This window comes from Oxyura jamaicensis, chromosome 1 (assembly GCF_011077185.1).
Source record: "Oxyura jamaicensis isolate SHBP4307 breed ruddy duck chromosome 1, BPBGC_Ojam_1.0, whole genome shotgun sequence".
NCBI classification, from domain to species: Eukaryota; Metazoa; Chordata; class Aves; order Anseriformes; family Anatidae; genus Oxyura; species Oxyura jamaicensis.
This window is the reverse complement of record NC_048893.1, coordinates 157126439-157152576: the sequence shown is the minus strand read 5'-3', so window position 1 is coordinate 157152576 and position 26138 is coordinate 157126439. Positions and strand designations below refer to the sequence as shown.

Sequence of the window (26138 nt, the reverse complement as noted above, 5' to 3'; positions counted from 1 at the left end):
AAATAAAATAAAATAAAATAAAATAAAATAAAATAAAATAAAATAAATAAAATAAAATAAAAGCTTTCTTTTAAATTCCAGGTCATTGATTCATCCAACTTAATGTTTAGGCACTTCATCTTACTTAAGATACACCTGTATTAAGAACAGTCTTTAGCAGTACATCTCTCACTCTTTACTGACTGTAGAAATATCTATAAATGGTTTGATTTTTAGTTTAGGTACCTTTTATAGCTGCCATAATTTATTTGATATGAACCCAGCCCAAGGGTATAAAATGATTTGGTAAAGTTTTTCACTTGTACTAAGGCCTTATGATGATTTTTTAAATGACAGACACTTCTATTTCTAAGACATTTATTTTTCTTTAGTTGGTTTGTATATTTCATCAATGAAAAATAAAATAATAATAAAAAAACATGCAATATATTTGAGATTTCTTTTTTTGTTGTTGTTGTTACAGAACTATAAACATTTTGCTTTCATATTTAGCTAATGCTATTCAGTTTTACTTTTTTTTTTTTATTTTTTATTTTTGTATAAAGACTTGCTTTGTTGAGTTAATAGAGAAACACTGATACTGTTACCTTTTTAGAAGCTTTCAAAGTAAGGCCTGTGTTCTACCAGCAGTTATAACACTTGAAACAAGAAGATACTTGTAATTCATATATAATTTACATTACATGAATTGGAAAGAAAATTCCTGTGTGCAGTTTAACTGAAAATAAAAGCATGATTCGTGAGAAAGAAAAGAAAAATAAGAAGCAGTATGACTTTTTAACAGATTAAGTCCTGGGTAGGACTCTTGAGCCAACTGATATTAGTGTCATTTATTACCTTTCTCCTTCGTATTCAATTGCCTTAACAAAGGTGTCAGCAACATTTCAGGTGTCCTAAAATACAGTATATGGTCTTCAGCTGTCTCTCCAGAAGGTTCTTATACATACTGTGTCACATCTACCATCACCATACAGATTTCTCAGATACCTTAAGCTGTCTTAAATGATATATACATTAAGATTTTAATTTACTTGCTTTATTCACTCTTTTAACATCAATATGAACAAGTTTTCTTCTGTAGCTGGTTATTTAGTGCCCAAATTAGAAAGAAATAATTGGTTTCTGATTAACATTCCATTTATGTCAGCTCACCAGCATATTCATACCTGTATTTGCTCCAATTCAAACATATGTTTTAGACATTATATTAAAAGATAGATATTCTAGATATTATGTTGTTACAAGTCAACACAGGGACTTAAGAACAGAATCTAGTGGTCAAAGACTTGCCAACCATTACTACATTATTTTCACTGAATACATTGATTTTATTTTTTATTTTTTATTTGTAAGATATAGTGGAATATAGCATTCGCAAAACCAAACAAATATAGTATTAACTTTGATTAGGCCTTGTTTATGCTGATTTTTACATCGACGTAAAAGACTATGAATAGGAATACAATGATTCTACTATTAGATAGTCTTACACTCCTTGATTTGGACGTCAATTCATGGAATTATATTTCAAATTAAAATAAGGTTATCATATTTTATATATGGGTGGGTGGGTAAGTGATATGTTAAAAATATTAACAGGATTCTTATGTAGAGATCAGTAGGAAGAAAGGTTGTGAAAGGAAAGAGGAGAATCTTCCATGTGTCTCACAATTTATGAAGTTTTTATTTGTTTGTTTGCTTATTTGTTTATAATATTGACTACAATACTATTTATTCACCTTTTTCTTTTCTTTTGGTATCATTATTGCTGTTTTAAAACTTAATTTCTATATTCATTTGAGTTGCTTTTCTATTATATATTATCAAAATAAAGGGATGAAGAAGTGAGACAGCTTTTATTTTAGTCTTGGCCGTGAGTGTGGTCTGAAAGTTTTGAGATACCTCAAACTTGGAATGAAAAACAATTGTTCCAATTTTATAAGGCAACTTTAGATTTTTCACCATGAGTAATGCATTGGTATCATAACTGCTGTTGAACTGAAAAGGCAAAAGTCTTCTTTCATATTTCTGAAGACTTATCTATATATTGCAATTGATTTTCCATGTGTCTTTTTGAAAATACTGTGAAACTGCTAAAAAATATATAACTCATTTTAAAAAAATGTCTCCAAGATCTACCTGGTCATTTACAAATGGTTTGTTACACAAATTATATGATAGAATTCAAGCTTGAAACTTTACTTTGATAGATGGTAAAATGAGAGAAAAGTTAATGAACTGAAACTATTCTGCCATTCTGTAGGGCAATTCAATGAAAATTTTAATAACACACTGAACCTGATGAGCAAGACAGTGTGGTGATGAAGATAACAGTCATGTACAATATGTAGTTTGAAGTACTATATTAACATGGAAAATAATTAAAACTTGCTTACAGAATTGTGTTCATATGCATAATTTGCGAGGATCATAGTTAATTAGGAATGAAAACTTGATCTGTTTTTGTTTGTCACACACAGGCTGCCTAATGTAGTGAAAAATACAGCATGAAATTCCTAATTCTGCTTCATCCTCCTCAGATTTCTCTTCAAATGGTAATTCTATTTCAATGCAGACTTTTGGGAAGTATTTTTTTTTCCCCAAAAACTATATTTTATGAATTATGTATGGTTGTTATGTAGTGCAGTCTTGTTCATGAGAGACAGAAGCCAGATGACAACATTTATTTGATTTAAAACCATTGCTGATGGTTCTGAAACTAAGTAATTCAGGCCAATTCATTTTTGCTTTAATGCTGTTTTCTGTAATCTTTTAAATCTGACTGAAGATAACAGGCCATATAGTCAATTACTATGAATCCTATAATAATTCTAGTAACTTCAACTTGGAAATGGATTTTACACCTTGTTTCTGAAGCACGTAAAGGAACTTTTTAAATAGTTAAATTCTTAACAGTTTGTGTTTTCTCCTGTCAAGATCTCCACTAATCTTACTCATAACTCCAAAATTATTTTCAGGAGGAAAGTATAAACTTACATTTAACATGGATTTTTATGTAATAACATGCAATTTTCTGCAATAAATACAACATAAATGTATGAATGGAGGAAAATACTGTTTTCATTAATAGCCATCACCATGACTTATTTTGAATTGACATTACATCTCTGCGTATATGTGATATTTCTGAGATAGGAAACAATTTCCACTTATTTTCATATTTCACTTGTGTTTTTAATGCTCCTGAGAGATTAAGAGCTAAAACTTCCATATTTCAGCACCACTACCACTCAAAACAAGCCATAATCCAAGAATCAAATATGTCTATGCTGAGTAGGACCCTTTCCTCATGGAATCAGACTCTCAGATGTGGTGGAAAGTGCCTGTGGAAACTGGGAGCTCAGATGAAGCATAGAGCCAGTATTTTCCAGTTATCCTGCCTACTGGGGCAACAGGGAAGAGGGGGAGGCTAGATACCTGAATCCTCATGTCTCTATGCAGGATGATAAATGAAAATATGCCATTTTACAGCAAAGGAGTATGAAAGACTCAAAGTGTGGAATTAATTTGAGGAAATTAATTCCTCTGTCTATAGTTATAGATATGTATTTAGACTAGGTGCCTCAGATTCCTGTTAAAGTCAATGGAAATAAATAAAATTTTTTAAACATACTTAATTTCTTTCTGAATATCTAGGGTTTATCTAGAGATTAAGACTTCCAAACATAGCTGTCCCGAGGTGAACAAAGTATCTAAGTTCCAGATACAATGAGAAACATAGTCTTTGCTGAAATGTAATTGACTGGTACCATTTGAGATACCTTATGACACCTTGGACATGCAGCACACCCATGGGGATCCCAGATAGGACACAGGGCCAATAAAAGAATTGCAGTCTAGTCACAGCTAGAGGCCAGATGGGATACCCCCAGAAACCCAAATGATATTAAATGTTTAAAAAATGAGTTCCTTGTTAAGTGTCTATTTAAACTGAGTTGTAACTATTTCTATTTTCCATTGACTGTACTGACTAACTAAACCTTCACTGTCTGTAACAAGAGTTTAAGCACTCAATTCATATCCATATGACGGTATTTAGGAACCTTAATTTGGTATCTTAGTCTGCAGCTGAAATGCTCTTGACATCCCCAAATATCATGTTGAGCCTTAAAGTTCCCACTTCTGTCCACTGACTGTGCAGAAAGACAAAGGTGACTTGTTCAGTAGGAGGCAAATATGAGAAATTCATCAGAGTATACAAAAATTCAGCTTCAGAGCTTATGACAAACAAAAAGTCTTAATAGCCACATCTATCAACCTGGTGTATGTAATCTACAATCCAAGAAAACATAATCAAAACTGATTTAAAGAAGCTTAGATCTTTTGTCAGAATCATGGTTTCATAAAGAGAGAAAAAAAAAAAATCTAGTATCTTGACCTCTGACCTGATACCTTTAATCTGGCTTGTCAGTTACTGTCAATTGTGGTTATGTTGTTGTGGTTATACACATAATAAATATGTGCATTATGGATTTTATCTAGAATTATACTCATTCTGTAGATTCAGAGATGATGGAGAAGTCTGTGATTGGTAACTTTCAGTCACTACTGACATAAGTATTTAGCTTAGTTTTCTAAGAAGCAAGGAGTTGGACTAAAGCTATTTTAATCTTTCCCTTTTATTAACTTATATATATATATACATATACACGCATATATATATAGTTGTTGGTGTTTTTTGTTGTTGTTCTTGTTGTCTTTCTTGTTTAATTGGACCAAATTTAGTAAAATAAACAAGATTTTTCTATGTTTATTTGGGGCAATATTACGTAAAATATTTTGTAGTTATCAAAAAATTAAGCATAAATTTTGCTATAAGGGTTAGTTGGCTGTTATTCTTTTCAATGATAAAGCCTAATTCTGATGTCATTAATATTGAATTAATATGGAGATTTTCTCCTGAAGCCAACAGAGGTACTCTTTTGAAAAAATGAAAATAAAAGACTTCATAAAAAGCCGAATTTTTATTGTTGCAGTTGTTATTTTTATTTTACAAGCAAATATATACCTGTCTGTCATTGCCAAAAAAAAAAAAAAAAAAAAAATCACCAAAGATCATCAATTATATATATCTGCAATATATTGTTTTGTTTATAATAAACTATGATTTTTCAGGAAGAAAATATATGAATATATGAATAGTCTTTGGCTCCCTTTTTATATGTATACATTCTTATTTTTAATAAAAAGTTTCATCCTGAATATGTTATTCATAAGTGTGACATTTATCACACTTAACTTTAGCAATATTCAAGTTAAATAGTGATGATAAAAGTGGTGATTTAGCACACCCAGCCTTAGGAACTGCTTGGTTACTGACCGAGATGTTTAAATTTATATGCTCACAGTATGGCTGTTACATTCCAGCCAGGGAACACTTAGGATGCCTTAACATAATCATCCACTTAATCTATGCTAAAGCATCTTGCTAGGAATATGGTTGCCAGTCAGGAAAAATAAAATGTTTTAAACATGTATCTCAGGTACCCTAGAATTCCGTAAAACTGTCAAGTATCTAACCATGCTTTAAGATCATTCTAAAATACAGTCCTATATGTCTAACCTGAGTTCAAAAAGAATTATGTATTATGATGTTGGACATAACTACAGCAACTTAAGTTAATCCTGCCAATATATTATAGTAGTTTTAATATAAAATATTAGCCCACATGACAAACTAAACTCATTCTTATTTCTTTATTCTTTAATTAAACAAAAATTCTTGCTGATGTATGCTTGTCCAGTCATATGCTTGTCCAGTCAAGCAATGCCAGGCAAAGCCAAAAGCAGGGACATCAGAGGCAGTTACAGATATCCTATGGGATTTATGAAAAGGAAGTTTGTAATTAAGCCCTAGGAAACTGGAAATGAAAACAAAAACAAAAAACAACAAAACCACAATCAACCAACCAACCAAAGCCCAACAAAAATTAAAATGAACTTTAAAGACCATTAATGAATTTCTGAGTCAAATGTTGAGCCCACACCATGCATATTCACACTTCCAAATGAACAAGTAGAATCAAATCATACGTTCAAATTGTAAGTACAAATTTTATTGTGTCTACTTATCTTGGACAGAGCTAGTAAAGAACTCAAAAAAAAAAAAAAAAAGCATTTATTCCGAATGGATTAACCATTATGGATTATCTATTATTGATTATGGCTCCAGTGCTTAGGGGTTCGCTTAAGGTCTATTTTTATTAATTTAGTAGGATATAGGATCCTGTTCCAGCCAAAGAGGTATGGTATGGAGCACTCAGTCCAAAATGAAAAAAGGATATATGTCACACAGTAGTTTTCTAAGTTTTCTGTTTGACAATTTGGTTTTATATGAGAATTTAAGACTGATATTCCTGATCAAGATAGGGTATTTGCAACTGACTTTCTGATCTCTACACACACACAAAAAAAAAAAAAATTAAATTAATATGTAAACTCCAACATTTAGGAAAAAAAAAAAAAAAAAGTTTGGATTAAATATATATGTTGAAAAAATATATATATATATATATTGTTATCCTATTGGTTATGATTGAGTACTCTCAATTCTTCCACAGCAAATAACCAACTATATCCATATAAATAAACTATATTACAGAATTACATGACCAATACTCTGCTAATGGTGTAACACTGGTAGTCAGAATGTATCCTTTAAAATGTGAAACCTATTTTTAAATCTCATTAGCATTTTTTTTCCTTCACAATTATTGAATTCTCAATATCCATTAGATAACATGCTCAGATGCAATGCAAAAATCAACTAAGAATCCTTACATTTATTATTCAGATTACAACCTATGAATACTATGAATTTGTTTAAAATACAGATAAGTCTTATTTAATACATACACATGTAACTAAGCTAATAAATTTGGACAAATTAGTAATTTATGAATCTGTAGGAAGAACCACTTTTTTTTTTTTTTCACAGTTTAATTTCAGTAATGTCTTATAAGGTCAAAATAATCTAATAATTATCTTAAATATAATTTATTCTGTTCTTGAAGACTATTGTCTTAAACTAAAATTTTAGTTAATATTATTGCTTATTAATAACAGTATGGTCATTGAAAGATCTTTCAAAAACTTATTGCCTCCTGCTCCTCAAAGAAGCTTTAAGTCAATACCAGTAGCTTTTTTTCAGTGTGCTGTTCAGGCCTACAGTTCTTCTTCCTGAATAATTTAATTCCCGTGCATGAAAAAGACAAAAGCCAAAAAAAAGAAAAAAGAAAAAAAAGAGAGAGAGAGAGAGAAAATATATTTGGGTTGTTTTCTGCCTATACTGTGATTTACTGTATACAGAAGAAAAGAGAGAAAAGAGAGAAAAGAGAGAAAAGAGAAGAGAGAACCCTTTAACCTAAAATATATCAATATTATTTTTACTATTATTAATATAATTCTCCACTATGTTTAGCATCATAGGGTAGGACAAAATTTGTGATAGTAATTAATACCACAGTTAAAATGCACCCGCATAAACATTAGGGAAAAAAAAAAAAAAAAAAAAAAAAGAAGACGGTCAAGGTCAACTACCATGGCACATAAGAGAGAATCAACATCACGTCTGTATTTTGAGTAGATCATGTTTATCAGAATTCCTAACAAGTTAACTAAAACAGATAAAATTCTATAATAAAGGCACATGATAAAACAGTCTTTATAACCCCAGTAACTACTTTTGAATTATTCACTTCCCAAGCTGTAACTGCAGATAAAAAAAAATCTTACACTGTTTTTGTTTTCATTCTCCCCATTTTTACCCAATCTAAACGTTAACACTTCTCTTTAAAAGTTCATATTGTTTTCAGAGTGCCCACGATACCACAACATTCGTCATGCCATATATGATTGGGCAAATTGATACATCCACTTACAATATGACTAATAGACTCTGGAGTCTAGCCACATCTTCTACATCTTGAACTTAAATCTTTCCTACCATCTGTCTTCTCTTTAAGATATCTCATGTGAATAGGTTGTTACAGTGTGTCCATAATTAAATTAGATTTTTCCTTAAATTATATTTTTCCTTTTTCAATCCTCCTGTGAAAAACCAGTTGTGGTTTGGCACTTTCTTTTCATAAAATATATATATTTTTTTTTTCTACAACACTTACTACTATATTTTCTCATCCATTGCTAGCATTTATCTCTCATTGTGATCCTCTTAATGACTCCAATAATGACTATAACCCTGGAGTATTATATTCCTCATTTATATTTCAAGCTTGACCCAAGAACCATTTATTTGCTACTATGGGAGAAACAATAATTGTCTGGATTTGTTGTTGTTGTTACATTTTTGTTTCCTGAGTGTTCTAATATGTTATGATGTTTTTATTATAGTTATGTACTATATCAATTCCTAAAAGCTCTGGCTGAAAGAGGAGTCCATCCCATCCAAAAGCAATCATTAGGCTACAATCTCCAAGTCAAAGAACTAGCAATTTTTAAAGACAAAAATAAAATCCAAGTTAAGAAGACAGATGGAAAAAATGTGTGGGATACTTTTGACCCAACTGATACCCTCTAAATTTAAGTTTCTTAAAAATGAAATGCCGTGTCTCAGTTAACCATCTTTGACATGGTTCATTTTGTATAATGTTGAGGATTTGATTTAGTTCTAAACTGCATTTAATCATCTATGGTTCAGGTGTATATAACTTAATTACATTTAGAGTTTAAATCCTTTGCCCATTGATAGACACACAGTGCTATTTGTTGTACCTTTAAGTATCTTGCGTGATCACCAGCTGACCATATCTTTTTCTAGCCTTGAATCTTTTAACACCATGCAAACAGCTCAGAAACAAAAGTAATTTAAATCAATTATGTGGGCCAAGTGAACCAAGTCACCAGTCTCTTATTGTATATCCATGATTCAATTCAATTATTTCCACGACTGGGAATTTGAAACGTTCTAATGTATCCCACCTAGGCTCTAGTCACACTCCAAAAATATGTGAGTGTACCCTAGTCCTTATACTGTATCTACCAGCCTTATGCATATGTCTCAGATAATCCTTTTCTGAGGACACTGATGGTTTGTGCACAAGCATCTCAATCAAACCCATCAAGCTACGTGAGACAGATACCACCTACATTCTTGGGTATATACTGATCCAGAAAGTGAAACACATAACCTAATTTTTTCCACCACTTCTTAATTTCTTTATAGCTCATCTGCACTACCTTTTTCACCCTTCTCCTGAACTCTCATTTAAATGGAAAAAAAAAAAGCTATCTTCCTATTTCTTCCTATTCTTTTTTTTTTTTCTTTTTTCTTTTTTCTTTTTTTCCCCACAAGCCACATTTTGATGAACTTTGTTGCTAAACTGTCCATTTGTAAGATAGTTGCAATTGCTTCAGGAATTATAAAGTAATACAAACCAAGCATGACAAGCCATGCTTATACAAACCTGTTTTGAGATCAAAGCTTGAGGGCTCTGTCTGAACAGTCATGACATCAACAGAAGCCATTAAAAGCTAAGATTATTTTTTCTACTGGCTTAGTTTGAAACTTTCTGAAAATTATCAATATTTCAACCTAATAGAAAGGGAGAAAGATGGAGAAGGAGTTCTGATACAACCAATAATATTATAAAGCACTTTTTCCCACCAATAATGTTAAAATAATGGCACTCAAAGCAGTCATTTCCTTAGAGTCAACTGTGTCTTCTACAATGGGTTATTTCTGTCCTTCCTTCACTATGCATTTTCAGTCTTAGCTTTCAAGTGACTGATGTAGGAAACTGCTATTTTCTTCAGGGACATTTCTTCTGAGTTTGCTTCTCTCTCACATAACTGAAGAATGCATTTAAGAAGTATAAACATAAATTGATTCAGAAACTTTATCGGGTAAATGAAACCATTCAGCATGATGATATATTGATTGACCTGGCAATTAATCTTGAAGAAGCAATACTGAAGAATCTAATTTATGTTTCTCCAACTACAAGATAATAAGACAACAGTTTCTGAAATTCAGACAATTATGTTGAATATCATCTGTTACAAGTTTACCCATTAAGCTACCACTGATATACATAATGAGAATGAATATATAACACAGTATTTGAAGCACTTTTCAGTCCGCATTTTCTCCAATTATAATATTGCCATGCTTGGGAAAAACTGAGGATAATAAAAAGATTCCTGTAATCTTCTTTGGCCATTTCCATACAGCTAATACAGTTCAGAGCATTTTAAATATTAAACAAATATCTGGGTGATTTAGTGCAATGGTATTTTAGCATAAATATTTTTAATATTTTTAATTATTAAAAAAATTAGCATAATGGTATTTTAGCACCGTGAATTCTTCACATTCTGACTTGTTCCCAAATAGTGAAAAAAGAAGTACTTGTGCAGTAGCCAATTCAGAAGTCCTGCCCATTGCACTGAAATTCCTGTACCATAAATCACAAAAGTCACATAAATCTGAACTGAACGTACACATGGAATAAATTTCAAAGAAATTGTCCTACTTCACATATATACCTACAGAAATTTTTCTACATACAAAAATATCTATTTGAGGAAGTCTGTAATCATTTAGAAATGCTCATTCTGGACCACACGAATAAAAATATAGCAAAACATGTTCTGGCTGATGAAAATGGTATAAACAACTACACTAAGATCTTGAACAAAATCTTGCTTTGTTTTGCAACTGAACAAGCCACTGACCAAAACAAAACAAAATAAAACAAACAAAGCAACAAACCAAACCAAACCAAACAAAAAACAAAACAACAACAAACAACAACAACAAAAAACATCTTTTTTACCTGAGTAAAGTACACAAATCCTTTTCTTTTCTATTAGACAAAATCTGATCCCACTCTTGCTACAGTTTGTATCATCTCAGTTTACTAGTAGATCTGAAAGATTGTATATTCAATGGAATTTTTCTAAAGTTATAAAATAACCTGGCACAACCAAAAAATTTAGTAAAGCAATGTAATAACACACCCCTCTGCAGTTTCATCTGTACACTTATGCTCAAAAATATATGTAACATCTAACTTAAAACTTTATCAATTTGCTACTAAAGTTCCATTCAGTCTTCTGCAATGGCATGCAAGAGGCTACCATACATGCAGAAATATTTCTATGGCAACAGTTTAAAGTCTAGGCTATTCTTAGATGAAGTGTTTTCAGAGAGAAAAAAAAAAAAAAAAAAAAAAAAAAGGTAAAAAGGTATTTTGCTGTGTTCTGTTTTATTTCAACTAACTATCTGTTTCAACTAACTAACTGTCTGTGTCTTTCATCTATGCCCTTTCTGAAACAAACAAAAAAAACTATTGAATCTATTGTGATGAATGAAACAAGAGAGAAGTAACTTAATGTGATATATGTTATGCCGGAAGAGATTCTTCTTAAATTAGCAGAAAAGAAAAATCATGTATTGAGAAGGATATTATTCAGCCTTCTAATGTTAAAAGTATTATTAAAACAGGCTTGATATAAATCAAAACATATACAGTTTTTGTTGTTTTTAATGACAGACAGCTAATTATGCATATTTCACATATTTGCACTTCCTTATCCTTTAATGCATCCTCTTTAATCTCTTTCTTTCTCTTTCTTTCTTTCTTTCTTTCTTTCTTTCTTTCTTTCTTTCTTTCTTTCTTTCTTTCTTTCTTTCTTTCTTTCTTTCTTTCTTTTTCTTCCTTCCTTCCTTCCTTCCTTCCTTCCTTCCTTCCTTCCTTCCTTCCTTCCTTCCTTCCTTTCTTTGGGGGGAGGTGTTTTTTTTTTTTTGTTTTTTTTTTTGTTTTTTTGTTGTTGTTTGTTTGTTTTTTAATATAAAATGGCCTTGGAAGTGCCAATTTTATAAATAAGATAAAAATTGAAATTCAAAACCTGATAATGATATGGTCTCAGAGAGTTAGATGATCTATGTGTCTTAAGGGAGAATATCTGAGAGACTGAATAAACACATGGGAGTGTTAAAATCAGAAAGTGTCACAGAAATAGAAAGGGTTGTTTTGTTATTTTCCCCCATCCAAAACACAGAAGCATTCATAAATGCATGGCTTCAATACCCCAATTGAACCAACATTTCTATGAAAGTGTGCCAATGAACTAGCACTTTAAGGAAAGTGGAGGACCAAAGTTACAAGCTTATGCTATTCTCAATGATGAATCATAATCATATATATTTAGTATTATATGATCTGGATTGCATGCATGTCTGGCCTCAGCCAGTGACTTGGCATATTTAATATACTATATCTTTTATTTTAACTTCCATAACAGTGGTTGTAACATAATAATGATTTTTAGCATGGGGTGTATTTATACTGCTCTCACTTCTTCAATTTTATCACTGCAATATCATGGAAAAGGGAGCATGACTGAAGTGGTAGTCCAGTGTATTTTCTTATTCCTAAATATTTTGGGGTTGCAATGCTTAAATTAAAGCTGATGGCCTCTTAAGGGCAGAAATACTGTCTCATAGTTAAATGCATTTTCTTTTTCTTCTCAAGCACAATAGCAAACTAGTGACACTACTGCCATCACTTTGTCTTACATAGTATGCCCTTGTGGAACAATCAGTCTAACAAAGAAGCAGGAGGAAATAAAGAAGGTTCCTTGAAATAGGAATGATTTATATAATTAAACAGGACATTCTGTTTCCAGAGCTGTACAATCAGACTTCAAGGTATTTTCTAGGAGACTGCAGACTTTTCCATAATGATAAAGGATTCTGTAAGAATGATCATTCGTCACAATTAATACTTCAGTAACACCTGGGATCAGGCTTCTGCCTCATTTTCAGTAGTGTATCAATTGCAGTGTCTGTGTATGTATGTCTGTTTTCTCATTGTATATCCCAAAGGTGGGCATTTTCTATAAAGCAAACCGAATCAGTATTTGAAGTTTAGCAAGTCCCTTATGGTGTTTTACTCTTTAAAAGGATTCTCTGCCTGGAGAAAGCCAGAAGCAACGTGACTGAAATTCTCCATATCTCCACTGGGACTTGAGCTCTGAGTTACAAGTGATTTGCAGGGTTTTTTGCAGGGTTTTTTGCCTTTACAGGTATTACAAGGTTTAGGGGCACTTTCCTATACAGGAACAGGATCAAATGCAAGTTGCCTGAAGTCTAACCACAACCCAGCACTGTGTTTGTTTCAGCATCTAATATTAAAGGTGTAGGAATCCAGAGCAGGGATGGGAAAGCCCTTTCACTAATTAGTTTTCCCACTTCCAGTAGCTGCTGGAGCCTAGCCGCATGCAGCAACCTCACCACGCCAGTAGTCCGGCAAGCTGCATACAGGCCTGAAGTGCTGACCAGTGAAAGCCATCTCTGGCTTAATGAGACCGAGGTAGGCAGAGTCCATTAAATCAAATTCCCACTAACATCCCTAATATATCTGCAGTGTGTGCAGAAGGGGTGGCAGCAGCACTAGCAGCAAGAGATTCACAGTATTAATAAAGGGATTCACTGCCGCATTACAAAAAAGATAGAGAGGGAGAGGCAAGGAAGAGGAGGCAGGAAACTTCTGTGTGTTATTTACATTGGGGGAGAGTGTTTATGCCTCTGCGTGTGAATGAATGAAAGAGAGGAAGGGAGAGAGAGAGGGAAGCAGGGAGGGGGAGGGAGAGAGAAGCACACACAGAGAGCGCTGAAAGGAGGCTCTGTCCCCTAAACCCAGATAACCCACTTGCAAGGGCTGGTACTGGAAAAATGGTGAGGACCCGGAGTTGAAAACATTTTCACTTTAATACTGAAAAAATATGCCATTATAAAATCCTCAAGTAGAATTAGTAAGTTTCACTTGCTTCCTCAGTTCTGATTTCCTCAAGTTATAGTAAGATTTACAACAGCACATAATTTTCTACCATTAAACTTTGCAGCCTAAGCTCTAGAGTGACATTAATTGGTCATGCTTAACTGCCTTGGATTTTTTTGTTTGTTTGTTTTGTTTTGAATGTTTACACTGTTACCATAATATAAATCAAGGGTACTAATTTTTACATTCAGATGGAAAGGCAATACTGAATATGTATATTGATAAAGAGAGAGAAAACAAAATCAAAGCCTCCCCCCCCTCCCCCCCCCAAAAAAGAAATCAAGCCCACCATCAAGAAAACAGATATCTCCCAATAAAGCCATCCCCTCCTCAACGGAAAAAAATAAATAAAAAATAACCAGATGAGAATATTCATGCAACTATGTCTTAAATAAACCTTTACATTTTTCCACAGTAAAAGTACGATTTCTACTGCCTATTGATCACACAAAAATGGCGAAATGGCACTTTTATTATTATACTGTATTTCTTATATAGAAGGTTTGATACGAAGGGACTTATCAGGTAAGAGGGATGATGGTGTGAACTAGACGCTGCTTCCAGTCGGGGGCTGGAGCGTCCCTGGGTTGCGTTGTATCCATGCGAGCCATGCAGCACTTGTTTTTTTGTTTGTTTGTTTGTTTGTCTGTTTTTTTTTTTTTAATTATTATTATTATTTTACTTTTTGTTCATTTGTCTGTTTCGGAGTCATTTATTTACATTACATTCATGCCTTCGTGCAACTTTCCACTCCTGCTTTGCTGTCAGGAGGAGGCTGACACCAGCCTTTCCTCCGCCCCCCTCCTCTTCGCCTTTCAGAGAGGGGTGCGTCCAAAAGGGAAGAGGGCAGAAAAGCAAAACGACCCCAGCACAACAGAACAAAAGGCCAATAAAACCGACAGCCGTGGTTTTCCCTGCCGGGGTCGCAGGAAGGGTGTCCACGCTCGTCCATTGTAGCCCGGGCGGAGCACGGGCGGGGGATGCTCCCGTCGCGGCGGGCTGCGCCAAGCTGGGGGAGTTGTGCCCCGGCGCCGGGCTCCCCCCAGCGAGCACCGGGCACAGCGCTTGCAGTGCGGAACAAGGGAGAGAGCGCGCGAGTGTGTTTTATTTCTCACAGAAGGAAGCCGAGGTGCAGAGCCGTTCCTGGCTGGCGTGTGCCTCCCAAGCAGCGCAGGGCTGGTCCCCGGGTGGCGGCCGCCCCCGCCCCCGCCTCAGTCCGACAGGGAGTGGGAGCCGCAGTCGTAAACCCTGTGGGCCCCGTCGGTGCTGTAGGGCCCATTGTGCCAGTAGGATGAGTCGCAGACTGTCTGCAAGGAGTTGATTTCAGATGCAGACGAGTTGGCGTCCCTCCTCTTGGACCGCTTTCTGTTCCTCAGTATGAACACCAGCATGCCAACCACCGTGAAAGCAGAGGTCACAAAAACCAGCAGGAGCCCTGGCACCAGCACTGAAATGGAGACCCGGCTGGTCTCCAAGTAGGAGTTGGAGTGAGTACCTGTCTCTGCAAAGCCGGTGCTGTTTTTGTTGGTAGAAATTAGTGTGGGTGATATTTTCAGCTGAGGGCAAATCACGTCATTGGAGAGAGACTCAAAATCCTCCTTGAAGAAATCTTCTGGGGATTCACACCTCAGATCACTCATAATCACCTTGGGGCGCAACATCTCCGCCCACTGTTTGAAAGGCACGATAGGGCAAGTACAGTCCCATGGGTTGCCATGCAGATCAATCTGGGTGATGGAGGTGAGCTGGTCCAGCACCCCCGCCACAGGGAGGTACATGAAATAATTGTTGTGTATGCTCAGTTTGGAAAGCGAGACCCCGGCGAAAACGTCGACTGGGAGAGACCTCAGTAGGTTGTTGTTGAGGATGAGGACTCTCAGTTTGGGCATTGCATTGAAGGTGCCAGGCATGATCAGCTGGATCCCATTAAACTCCACATTCAGGTACTCCAGGTTTTGCAGCCCAGTGAATTTCTCTCGGGACAGGGTGTCTAAGTAGTTGCTATCCATATACAGCCATCGTAGATCGAAGAGGTTCTTGAAGGTGTTGTTCTCAACGGTGGCTATGTTGTTGTTGCCCAAATCGAGTAAATTAAGTTTCCGGTAATCCAGAAAGTGGGTTTTCCTGACGGTGTGTATTTTGTTGTCTCTCAGAAACAGCTCCTGCACATTGGATGGCTTAGGCTTCAAATCCACCAAGCTGCTCACGTTCCTGTCATTGCAATTAACCTTTAAACCTGAACCAGGGATCTGATCACAGCTGCAGATCTGAGGGCAGGACAAGGTAGTCAGTAACTTGCTCTTTGTGCTAACTGTCGATACAGCAGCAGTGGGTCTAGTCTTGATTTGCCAGTTGACAGGAATCTTTGTACCTCCGTTTGGACCAGATCCTGGTGTGGCAGGGTCTTCCTTGCCATGTATTTTAAAGGGGGTTGGAATGGGACCAGGATCGCAGGTTTCTTCTTCGGCAGGGGGAGCAGCTAGACTAGAATCCACTCTGTTCTTTTTGCACAGCTCTTGCTCTGTGGTCTCATTTAAATCTTTGCCCTGCAACCTAGTGGGAGCTTCACAAATCACTCTGCCGATCAAAGCGTTTTTGGGTATATTTTCCAGCCATTCCTTCAACGACAGCAGATCGCAAGTACAGTCCCAGGGGTTATCCTCTAGCAGGATTTCAGCAATGCCTGGGATCTGCTCCAGGACTTCCTCATAAGGCAAGGTTTTAAGACGGTTTCCCCGAAGGTCGAGGTGGGTGATCGGCACGTACTGAAATACGTTGGGGGGCAAAGTGCTGATGAGATTGTCATTTAAAATCAGCACCTCTAGTTTGTTTAAGTCCCTAAATGCTCCCGGGTCAATATCCCGCAATAGATTAAAATCTGCCTGGAGGTATTCCAGATCGTCCAGCCCCAGGAAAGTCTGCTTCCTGAACGATTTGATCTTGTTGTTGTTTATGTGCAAGCGTTTCACCAGCTGCAGCCCAAGAAAAGCCCCAGGAACAATCTCATGCAAACCGTTGTTTTCCATGTGCAAACTGACTGCATTGTAAAAGTTAGCAAACTCATTAGGGAAAAGTCGAGTCAGGGAATTTCCATGCAGAAATAAATGGTAAAACTGGGAAGTTGGGGCGGTGAAATGTTGCAGGCTGGTAAATCCCTTTTTCTCACAGTCTACGTGCAAATCCCCTTCTATCTCGTTGCAGGCACAGATCTTCTCTTTGCAAACGTCCCCTGTAACGTTTCCAGCAGCAAAACAAAGAGACGTCTCCAGCAACAGAATCCAAAGCAGCATTTTTAAACCGAGCAATTCATTCCCGATTTCATCACAAAGTAACAGCAACCATCCTCCTCACACGGAAAGCAATTCCAGTCCATTCAATACATGAAATGTCCGAAACACCACCAACGGGGGAGAAAAAAATGCGGGGAGAGGGAGCAGGAAGGGTCGGCGGAGGAGCGGGGGGGGTTCTTTCTTTTCTCCTCTCTCCCCCCCCCCTTCCCCAACACACACATAGAATTACAACAGCCCGGATTCCAGTCAATAATTATATCCACAAACTATCCAGGCACGTACGGCAAGGCACGGAAAAAAAAAAAAAAAAAAAAAAAAAAGTAGAAGGAGGAAAAAAAAAAAAAAATCCCCCTCCTCGATTCCCCCCCACCCCCCTCCCTCCCTGACGCTTCCCGGGCAAGAAGCTAAGGGCAGATCTAAGGAAAGCTAAGGCCGGGCTGTCTCACCGTCAGGGGAACGGTGCCGGCCGCCGGCAGCCGCCGCATGCCGGAGAGGAGCGGGCGGAGCGCGCCGCGGTGTGCGCGGAGGCTGCGCGTGTGCGCGGCTCCGGCTCCGGCTCCGGCTCGGGCTCGGGCTCGGCGCCGGGCTGACCTTGTGGCGCGGGGCCGCCCGCCGGGCGCTGTCCGGGCTGCCGGTGCTGAAGGCGCTGCCTAGGCGCTGGCCGCCGAGCCCCCGGCGCTGCGCGGCGCCCCTTGCCCCCGCTGCGCTGCGCCGCTGCCCATGCTGGCGGCGGCGGGAGCCTGCGTCGGGGTCGGGGCTCCCCGACAGAACGACGGACCGACAGACCGACCGAGCGACCGCGCCGCGCCTCGCCTCGCCCTGCCGGCCGCGCTGCCTCCCCTCGTCGCCCGCTCCCTCGCTCGCTCTTCTTTCCGTTTTCTTCCGCTGCTGCCGAGCCGCACGCTAAGCTCGCACACACTCACAGGAACGCAGGGGGAGAGTTGCTAAGAGGCTCTGCTCGTTTCAACCTGGTGCACTCTGAAAGATCTGACACCCTCTGCTGAGCTGCAGTGGCAAAAATCCGACTGCTGAGGGAATGCTGGAGAAAAAAAAAATCAATTCACATACAGGGCAAGCATTAAAAACACTGGCATTATAAGCTAAATCTATTTAGATGGTTTCTCTTAAATAGATTAATTAATTTATTCATTTTCTTTTAAAATGAAAAGTTTAGCGTTCCCCTCCTCCCGACCAGATCCCTATTGCCCCTATTCACACACATTCATACCTGCACAAGCAGGCGAGGAAGGTGTATTTGCCTTATTGTATGTCCCAATGGCTTGAACAGAATTAGTGTCAGGGTGTCAAGCGAATAGCAATTTGAGGTAATTATGCTGCACGCCATTTTTATCTTTGCTTTAAATGCATTTCTTCCTCCCCTGCAGTCTATAGTGTTTCATGCTGGATTTGGTCTCTTTCTGGCGCTCTCTATACAATGTAGAACCGTGGATTATTGCATTATATATATATATTTATAATTTAGATGATCACGGAGAAGAAAGGGGAGAGGGAGGAGGGAATTACTGCACTGTTAGCAATTCACGGTACCTACAGATTACAGTGTCTCCCTTAAGGAGGGGAGGAGAAGGCTGATACTGACAGCTGTGCATTTTGACATTCTTATCTACATACATATAATTCCAGATAGGCATGTATGTGCACGCATATATATTTCTCTAGGGATACTCCTAATACCCGCTGTGTGGAAATACAACAGCTGCTCCCCATCCCCCACCCCCACCCCCCGCCGCCCTTTCCAGCTCCCACCCTTCTGACAAAAGCGATTACACAGCGGAAAAAAATCGGTGCCTGGCCTTAAAGAAAGGAGCCAGGCACGCAAAAGTTTCTGCATCATTTGGACGTGTTTCAGATGCCTACGAGCAAAGAACCAGTTGCACCTCCCTCCGGTGGTGCAAGTGGAAAGCTGCCTTTCCCCCTGCCTTGTCAGAGGAGGCGGGGGCGGCAGCCGCCGGGTGCCTCCTGCAGCCCGGGGCTGCGCCTCTCCTGTCCGGCGCCGCCGGTGAACTTTGCAGCATACTGGTAGGGGAGGATGCAACGGGCGGCGATGGGGGTTATTTATAGGGAAAGCCAGGGAGCCATATGGAGACTGCACCCCTGGTCCCGCCGGCATGCTAATTTGGTCAAAGGATTTTTTTTTTTTTTTTTTTTTTTTTTCACACATGGCTGCCGCTTCCAAGTAAATTAGACATCCTGCCCACGATTATCTTATCAAATTAATGCAATTAGACCGCGGACAAGTTACAACAGTTGCCGTGGCCATTTCGGGTCCCCAGGATGAGGATTTGGCCTTTGCGGTGGGCAGGGACTGCGGAGGGAGGGGGAAGCTGGGGGAGGACATGGGACAGAAGAGAGAAACGGAACAGACAAAAAGAGAGAAAGAGACGAATTCTGGCTCAGAAAACGCCTGCCCAATAAATTAATAACGGGACAGAAGAGATAAAATGCCACTGAGAAAGAAAGCACCACAAGAAATATATTAGTGGTTTCATTAGGAGAAAAAAGGGAAAGGAGACTTGGCGCCACGTTGAGGCGCATTAATTCATTTCTCCCGTCGGTTTCTTTGACTTTGTCTCTCAGTGCATGCCGGGGGGTGGGAGGGATCTAGGCTGTCTGGAAACCTTCCGTGGATCAAGAATTGCAGTGTCGAAGTGCAGGGGGAGCCGGAGGCAGGAAAGCTCCCATGAAAGTCCGTGGACGAAGGTGGAAGAGTCAGGAGAAAGGAGCAGGGGTAGGCTTAAGAGCGGGGACAAGGGGCGGGAGGGGGTCGGGGCAGGTGTTAGCAGCAGCAACCCGATCTCCGTGAGTAAAGGCACGGGGGAGGAAACGCTGAAATTCTGGAGAGTGTTGAATGCTCACAGGGATGTGGGACAGGAGGACCAAAGAGCTTGTTCTCCTCCTGCCCCAAAATAAAGCTTCTTAGTATCTTTACCTTCGTGTTATTAAAATTGCTCAGGAACCATAAAAATAATCAAAATGCAACCAGAGAAGCTGAACATTAACAAAATATTAAATAAATAAATACAAATCAAATAAAAGGAAGGAGACAATAACCTGCTGTTGAAGCATGAAGGACAAATAGCCTGCTTCTTCCAAGGGATGTGCTGAGAGGTGGGAAGTAGTGGAAGCCATCTGAGGCCCTGGAATTTCAAAGTGGAAAAAGAAGGTAAAAATTTGTCAGAAGAAGTAACAGTATTTATGGGTAATATATAACTTCCAAGAGGGTGTTTAGATAAGGAGCCTGTTGTACTTGCAGCTGTATAATTTGGAACTATAAAGAGAGACTTATATATGTTTCTATGTGTATTGAGAGAGAGCATCTGCCATGTAAAGGTTAGCATCTAGAAGACAAGTCAGGGAAGAAGAAAAAGATATCCATTTTAGATTTGATATCTGAAGTTTTGGTTCTTTAAGTCAAGTTACACAGGAAAGGTGTGTCAGTGCCAGGAAATAATTCTGTTTCTAAACCTGTCCAGTGCCATAATCCTAAATTTCCAGATTTTCTGATCTTCTTGAATAATGTATGGAAATACGTTTCTTTGGAGAAGGGGCTTGTCTCTAATTGTTTTAAGGAAATACCTGCTCCTGGATGAGGTTGATCAGAATCACTCTGGATAAGATTTTTTACTCTTTTATGTAGTGTGGTAAAGTTAGAGATCATGCAGAACTGAAGTGCCAGTGAATCTGGTTCTTTAAAATTCAGTATAAGCATCCCATTTTAAAACCCATACACTGAACAACCAGAGCTTACATTATCCACTCCAAATTATCCAGTGGATCAGACAGGGGAAAGAGCACCGACTAAGAGTTCTGATCTATCTTCCTTGACTCCTTTCCTTATCTGATGCCTTTTGCCTCCTGCTTCTCTCTGCAGATTCTAGAAATCTAAAGAATAAGCTTCCCACTTATACAGTTCTTTTGTGATTAAAGTCCTGTACTTAGCCAAACACAAGCAATTTGGCTTGTACTTCACACTTGCCTTCTAAATGGGTGTTGTTATTCCTAATATGGAAAATACCTTCAAATAGGCAAAAGTACTGGACTACTTTTAATTTTTTCCAACTGGTAATCTTCCACCTCACTGTTATGACTATTCAAGTAGCACTGTTTAGGGGTGTGTTTGTATCATATCAAGCCATGTTTAAAAAACAAACAAACAAAACAGTTAACACATTTAACACTGCAGATTTTGCAAAACAACTCAGTATCTGTGAAGTCTCTACACAACAAAAATTATTACAGTAGATACTCTGCTTGCTATGTACTTGTGCTATGTACTGTAAAATCAACTTCTCTGTTTCTATGGGAGATAATAACCACTTCTTCTGTGGGAGATATGTATGTGTGTGTAAGCATACATATACATACATATGTATATATGTGTATATGTGCACATACTAGAAGCAATAATGGATGCAGCAAATACAAAATTCATAGGATCATTATTTATTTTGGTATTATGTGTTTATTCAGGCTTTGGCTATTCTGGGAAGGAAAGTTAGCACAGGTACCTCTATATGTTGATGCAGCCCCTCTAGAAACTATGTTAGGAAAGTTGGAGTAGGTTGCCTACTTCCATAGTGGGTAGGATACTGGCTCTGGATTATAATTTTATTTAATTTATTTATTTATTTATTTATTATCTTCTGCAGTGTAAGAGCATGACAGCCCACATGTTCTTCTTTCTTGGCTTCAAAACTCAACCAGCAGACTACAAGCCCTCTTTCTGCAGTTGTTCTACTTTACCAGAAAAAAGATATTCCTTGAACGAGAGAAAGTTTGATGGGAGAGTATGAGTTTACAACCTACTGCTTACAGCATGTACCGGAGTGTGAAGAGCCCTGGGATAACTTGCTTGCATTGTGGTTTCATATGAGACTGATCTTGACATGGTAGACTTCACACATCAGATGTTTAGATTGTAGAGCCTGTACTAAAACCCAAAAACTTCCTTTCTCCAGTACACTTACACATCATACATTGCAATAATTTTAGGTTGGAAACATTGGCCTGAAGAGGTCACAAATTTTTTCTTAAAAGCTTCATACAGTAGGTATCAGATATGTGAACAGGTGCCACAAAAGTAGACAGGTTTTATATCCAGTGTAGTCTGCCATATAAGCCATGTAGTCATATCACTTAAAAATTCTAATGATGTAGAAGCAAGAGGTGTATTTAGTGAGTAGGCCAGGCCAGGGTCCTGACCAGAATCCTTATTTAAACTGTATATATTGATCTGAGTTTCTGGCCTAATTTCCACTGTGATTGCTTGCATTAAAATACCTGAGCAGTTCTTAAGAGAACACATCCCTACAACTACTGCTCTTGCTGGCAGGAGTCTGCAAAATAGCTGTTTAGTAAAGCATCAAATCCTCACGTATATATTTATATTTTAACTTTCTCTCCCTGTTACTTTCTTTTCTCTCCCTGCTACTTACTTTATTATTATTATTACTATTATTATAATTTTTATTTATTTTCTCTGTAGCCTGTGACATAGTCTTCTGGAACGACATGCTTTCAAAGGAAAAGGGTACTCTAGGGAAGTCAAGGGACAGACTTGAGCTTCTTCCAACTTAGTGAACTGACCCTGAGCTTTCATTGGGAAAGTATGTACTGCTCACTATGCTGTTGGTTAGAAGGAGAGAGGTAAGGTGCTGAGCCACCCATCTCCTTCTCTTCCCAAAATGCACATGCATATAAACACACATACATACATAAAAAGTTTAATACAACAGAAATGGGTTATGTGTTTTAAGGAGAGAGTTTCAAATTGTAGATCCCAGATGGATGGAAATGGTTTTGCTGCAGCTCTGACCCCAGAATGTGAACTGAGATTTTACTGCAGCATTTTTCTTAAATTTCCTCTGAGCTACATCTTTGATGTTCATGATCTTGTTGTGGGGGCCTGATTCTCTGCCTTTCCCAGTGCATTGCATGAGATGGTTGGTTGCCTGATTCAGGGATTGGAATTCCACTCCAGGCTTCTCCTTCCTAAATTTGGCATTGCAGTGTTCAGCACGGAAGTGCGATTATTATTATTATTATTTCCTTTGTGATAAAACACACATTTAGACTGGGGAAAAATATTACAGTGCAATTAACAGGAGCTGTGACAAACATTTATTATTTTGGTCAGACACAGCAGGGAAATGCTGTGTAATGCTATAGCCCTTATTAAAGAAGTGATAACATTTGCTCCATATTCTAATCTCAGCATCTTTTTTATTTTTATTTTTTTAATGGATTCCAGTGTTACCATTTTAAGCACTTGTAACAACAATTCTGAACAAATTTCAAGACTTGACTCCCATGTAGAGTGATCGATACATGATATAGTACTGTACTATTTCTAATGTGACCATTTTGTAGTTTGTGTGCTTATTCCATTCTCTCCTGAAGTATTACAGATTGCAAAAAACAAAAGGTTGAAATAGTTGGTGATTCTGCAACATGTTTAACTAACTGAAGTAGTTATATGCATTTATACATTTTAAAGTTAGTTAAAAATGACTTTTCTTATGAAAACTCATGCTCTGCGACAGAGCAGGAGTTAACTTATGCAACACAAATCACAGTGTAATTTAGATATACACTAAACACTGAAAACTAATCATCTCAAAAAAAAACAAACACCACCACCAACAACAAAAGCCAATCTATTGAAATTATAAGAAATCAATCTAAGAAATCAATCATTAAATTTATTGCCTGCACAACTAATACCACTGAATCACATCTACTTGAATAATAGTCTATAATGCATTCTCAATAATTATTTTCTTATCCATTTTCTTGGTGCACTCTCAGAGCAACATAAGGATCATTTAAATATACAAAAGTAGGTAAGATTCTGTCTCTTTTCTCTGTAACTACAATGTATTTCTGCTTAATAATGGAGAGGCAACTGATTCTAAAAGTGCAGAACATGACCCTGAGACAAAGACTGCCCTATTTCTATCTTCATGAATAGTTTGCTGACATAACTCCAAGCAACTCATTTCTTTTCCCCATGACTCAGTTTCTCATTCTGCAGAAGTAGAAGGAATTATACAGCCCAAAGGTACTTTGGAATCTGTGATGAGCAGAAGTGCTGACTGAGGTAATTATGATTGTTATTAACGGGTGCAACGTGAAAAGTCAAATCTTACATAAGAATAATACCCACTTTTTTTCAACTGATCCTAAAGCTTTTACAGTGGAATACAGTATAATTTTATTTGCTCAACAGATCAGAAAATGGAAGCAGTGACCTTGGGATGGTCGCACGTCAAGCTGTTTACAGTGCTAGAAACAGAGCAAATTCTCAGAAGGCTTAGCATTGCCTTCTATCCCAGTATTTTAAAGATGAAGAAGTATGGTCTTATTTGTATAAATCCGTTCCAAAGTAAAAGCTAAAGGCCTTCTGTCTTGTCTACCACCTCTCTCAGACTTGATTTTATGCATCAAAGGTTGCTTATGCCAGTCATTTTCTTTCTGGAGGCCTAATGTAGTTATGGGTTGTGACAGTAACACCAAGCCTTGGTTTCCTTATTAATTCACATCTTAATTCACCATAATTTAATTATTTTAACTGGGGAAAAAGGTATATTTTATTTCCTTAATATTTTTCTGACTCAGACTCCAAAAAGAATAAATTTCAGAGAAAATTAAAAACATTTGAAACACAAAGTGCCTCTCACTTAAAAAAAAAAAAAAAAAGGAAAAAAAAAAAAAAAAAAAAAAATAAAAATCCCCTTTTAAAAAACAAGGACTGTGAAGAAGTGGTGTTATATTTTGGAAATCCATCAATTCATTTTTTCTTCTATCAAATAGAATGAAAACAAAAGCAGGCAACCAGGTAAAGATGCAAAATAAATTAATAATTTTCAGTGCATTTCAAAACAGAAACCTGAAGCATTTGGGTTGATTAAACTAGTTTGTTCTGTTTTTTGTTATTTTTGTTCTCTGGTTTCAAAACACATTTTGAAACAGAAAATCACAGTGGAATACAAAGAAATCAGAATTTGATACCTTTTTTCAATTGTTTCTTTTTTTTTTCAAAATTTATTTTGTTCAATTTTTTTTATTTTGCTTTGATTAATTGTAATTGTAATTTACTGACAGAAAAGTTCTAAACAGCCTTCTGAAAATATCCATTGTGAGAGCACCCTGTGTTGTCTGAACTTTAAAAGGACAATTGCTAGACATCAGTAAACTCTGAGAATATTGAATAAATGAAATATTGTTAACAATAAAATAATCTGCCTATTTATGCAGTGCCTAGAAACCATATCCTGTAACCAATCCCTCATGACGTTTTAGTTTAAATTAAATAACATTTCATATACATAAGGGAAAAGAGGTCGGTGACCCAATTAATAGTTTTACTATTTGATTTTGCATCACATCACACCAAATTATTTAAAATGTATCACACTGATGTAGAGCTAGAGTATTGCAGTGGTCACTCAGGTTATAGTTTGTTATTTTTTTCTCCATTGGCAAAGATGATCTAAGAAATCCCTTACTGCCTCTTCTAGCCTCTAGCCACTGACTCTAGCTTCTTGAGGCTTTTTATTTAACCAAGACTATTTTATTGATCTGGTTCGTATTAGGGTCTACAGACAATTTTGTCCTACTGAGCTGATGACAGGATGAAATCAGTATTGTTGCTGAGGTAGCTAAGGCAGCATCCCTATACCCAAAGGGGATAGATACATACTAAAGTTTAGGATTCAGCCCCCACAATTTAGCTGGAGTGAATCTGTGTCTAATTATCTTTAAATTATTATGTAAAATATATGGAGTATTAAATGCAACCTAATATAAGACTCTTACAACTGATTATACATCTATGTATAAAGATACAGATGTGTATAGACATCCGGGAGTTAGACATCACTGTGATGGGAGTATTTAAAAGATTGAAATAAGACCACTGACAAAGCAGTGCTTCACTACACCAGCATTCATTAACAACATGCATTTCCAATGGTAAGTTCTTACACAATTATTATTATTG

General features: G+C 37.2%; 1 protein-coding gene and 1 long non-coding RNA gene across 2 annotated transcripts in view; both read right to left on the bottom strand.

Annotated features, from left to right (window-relative positions):
• Nucleotides 1-9984, bottom strand: part of LOC118163229 — a 23102-nt gene extending 13118 nt beyond the window's left edge. Inside the window, exon 1 of the long non-coding RNA XR_004748933.1 lies at nucleotides 9925-9984. This is a non-coding gene — a long non-coding RNA (uncharacterized LOC118163229). The remainder of the gene's footprint in view (nucleotides 1-9924) is intronic.
• Nucleotides 9985-13737: 3753 nt separating this feature from the next.
• Nucleotides 13738-18502, bottom strand: SLITRK1 (SLIT and NTRK like family member 1). Its single transcript, XM_035319736.1, has 2 exons — nucleotides 18345-18502; nucleotides 13738-18155 (listed from the first exon to the last, which is right to left on the bottom strand). Exon 2 carries the CDS (start codon nucleotides 17114-17116, stop codon nucleotides 15038-15040), a length of 2079 nt encoding a protein of 692 aa, XP_035175627.1. The 5' UTR covers nucleotides 17117-18155; nucleotides 18345-18502; the 3' UTR covers nucleotides 13738-15037.
• Between the last annotated feature and the right edge of the window lie 7636 nt (nucleotides 18503-26138).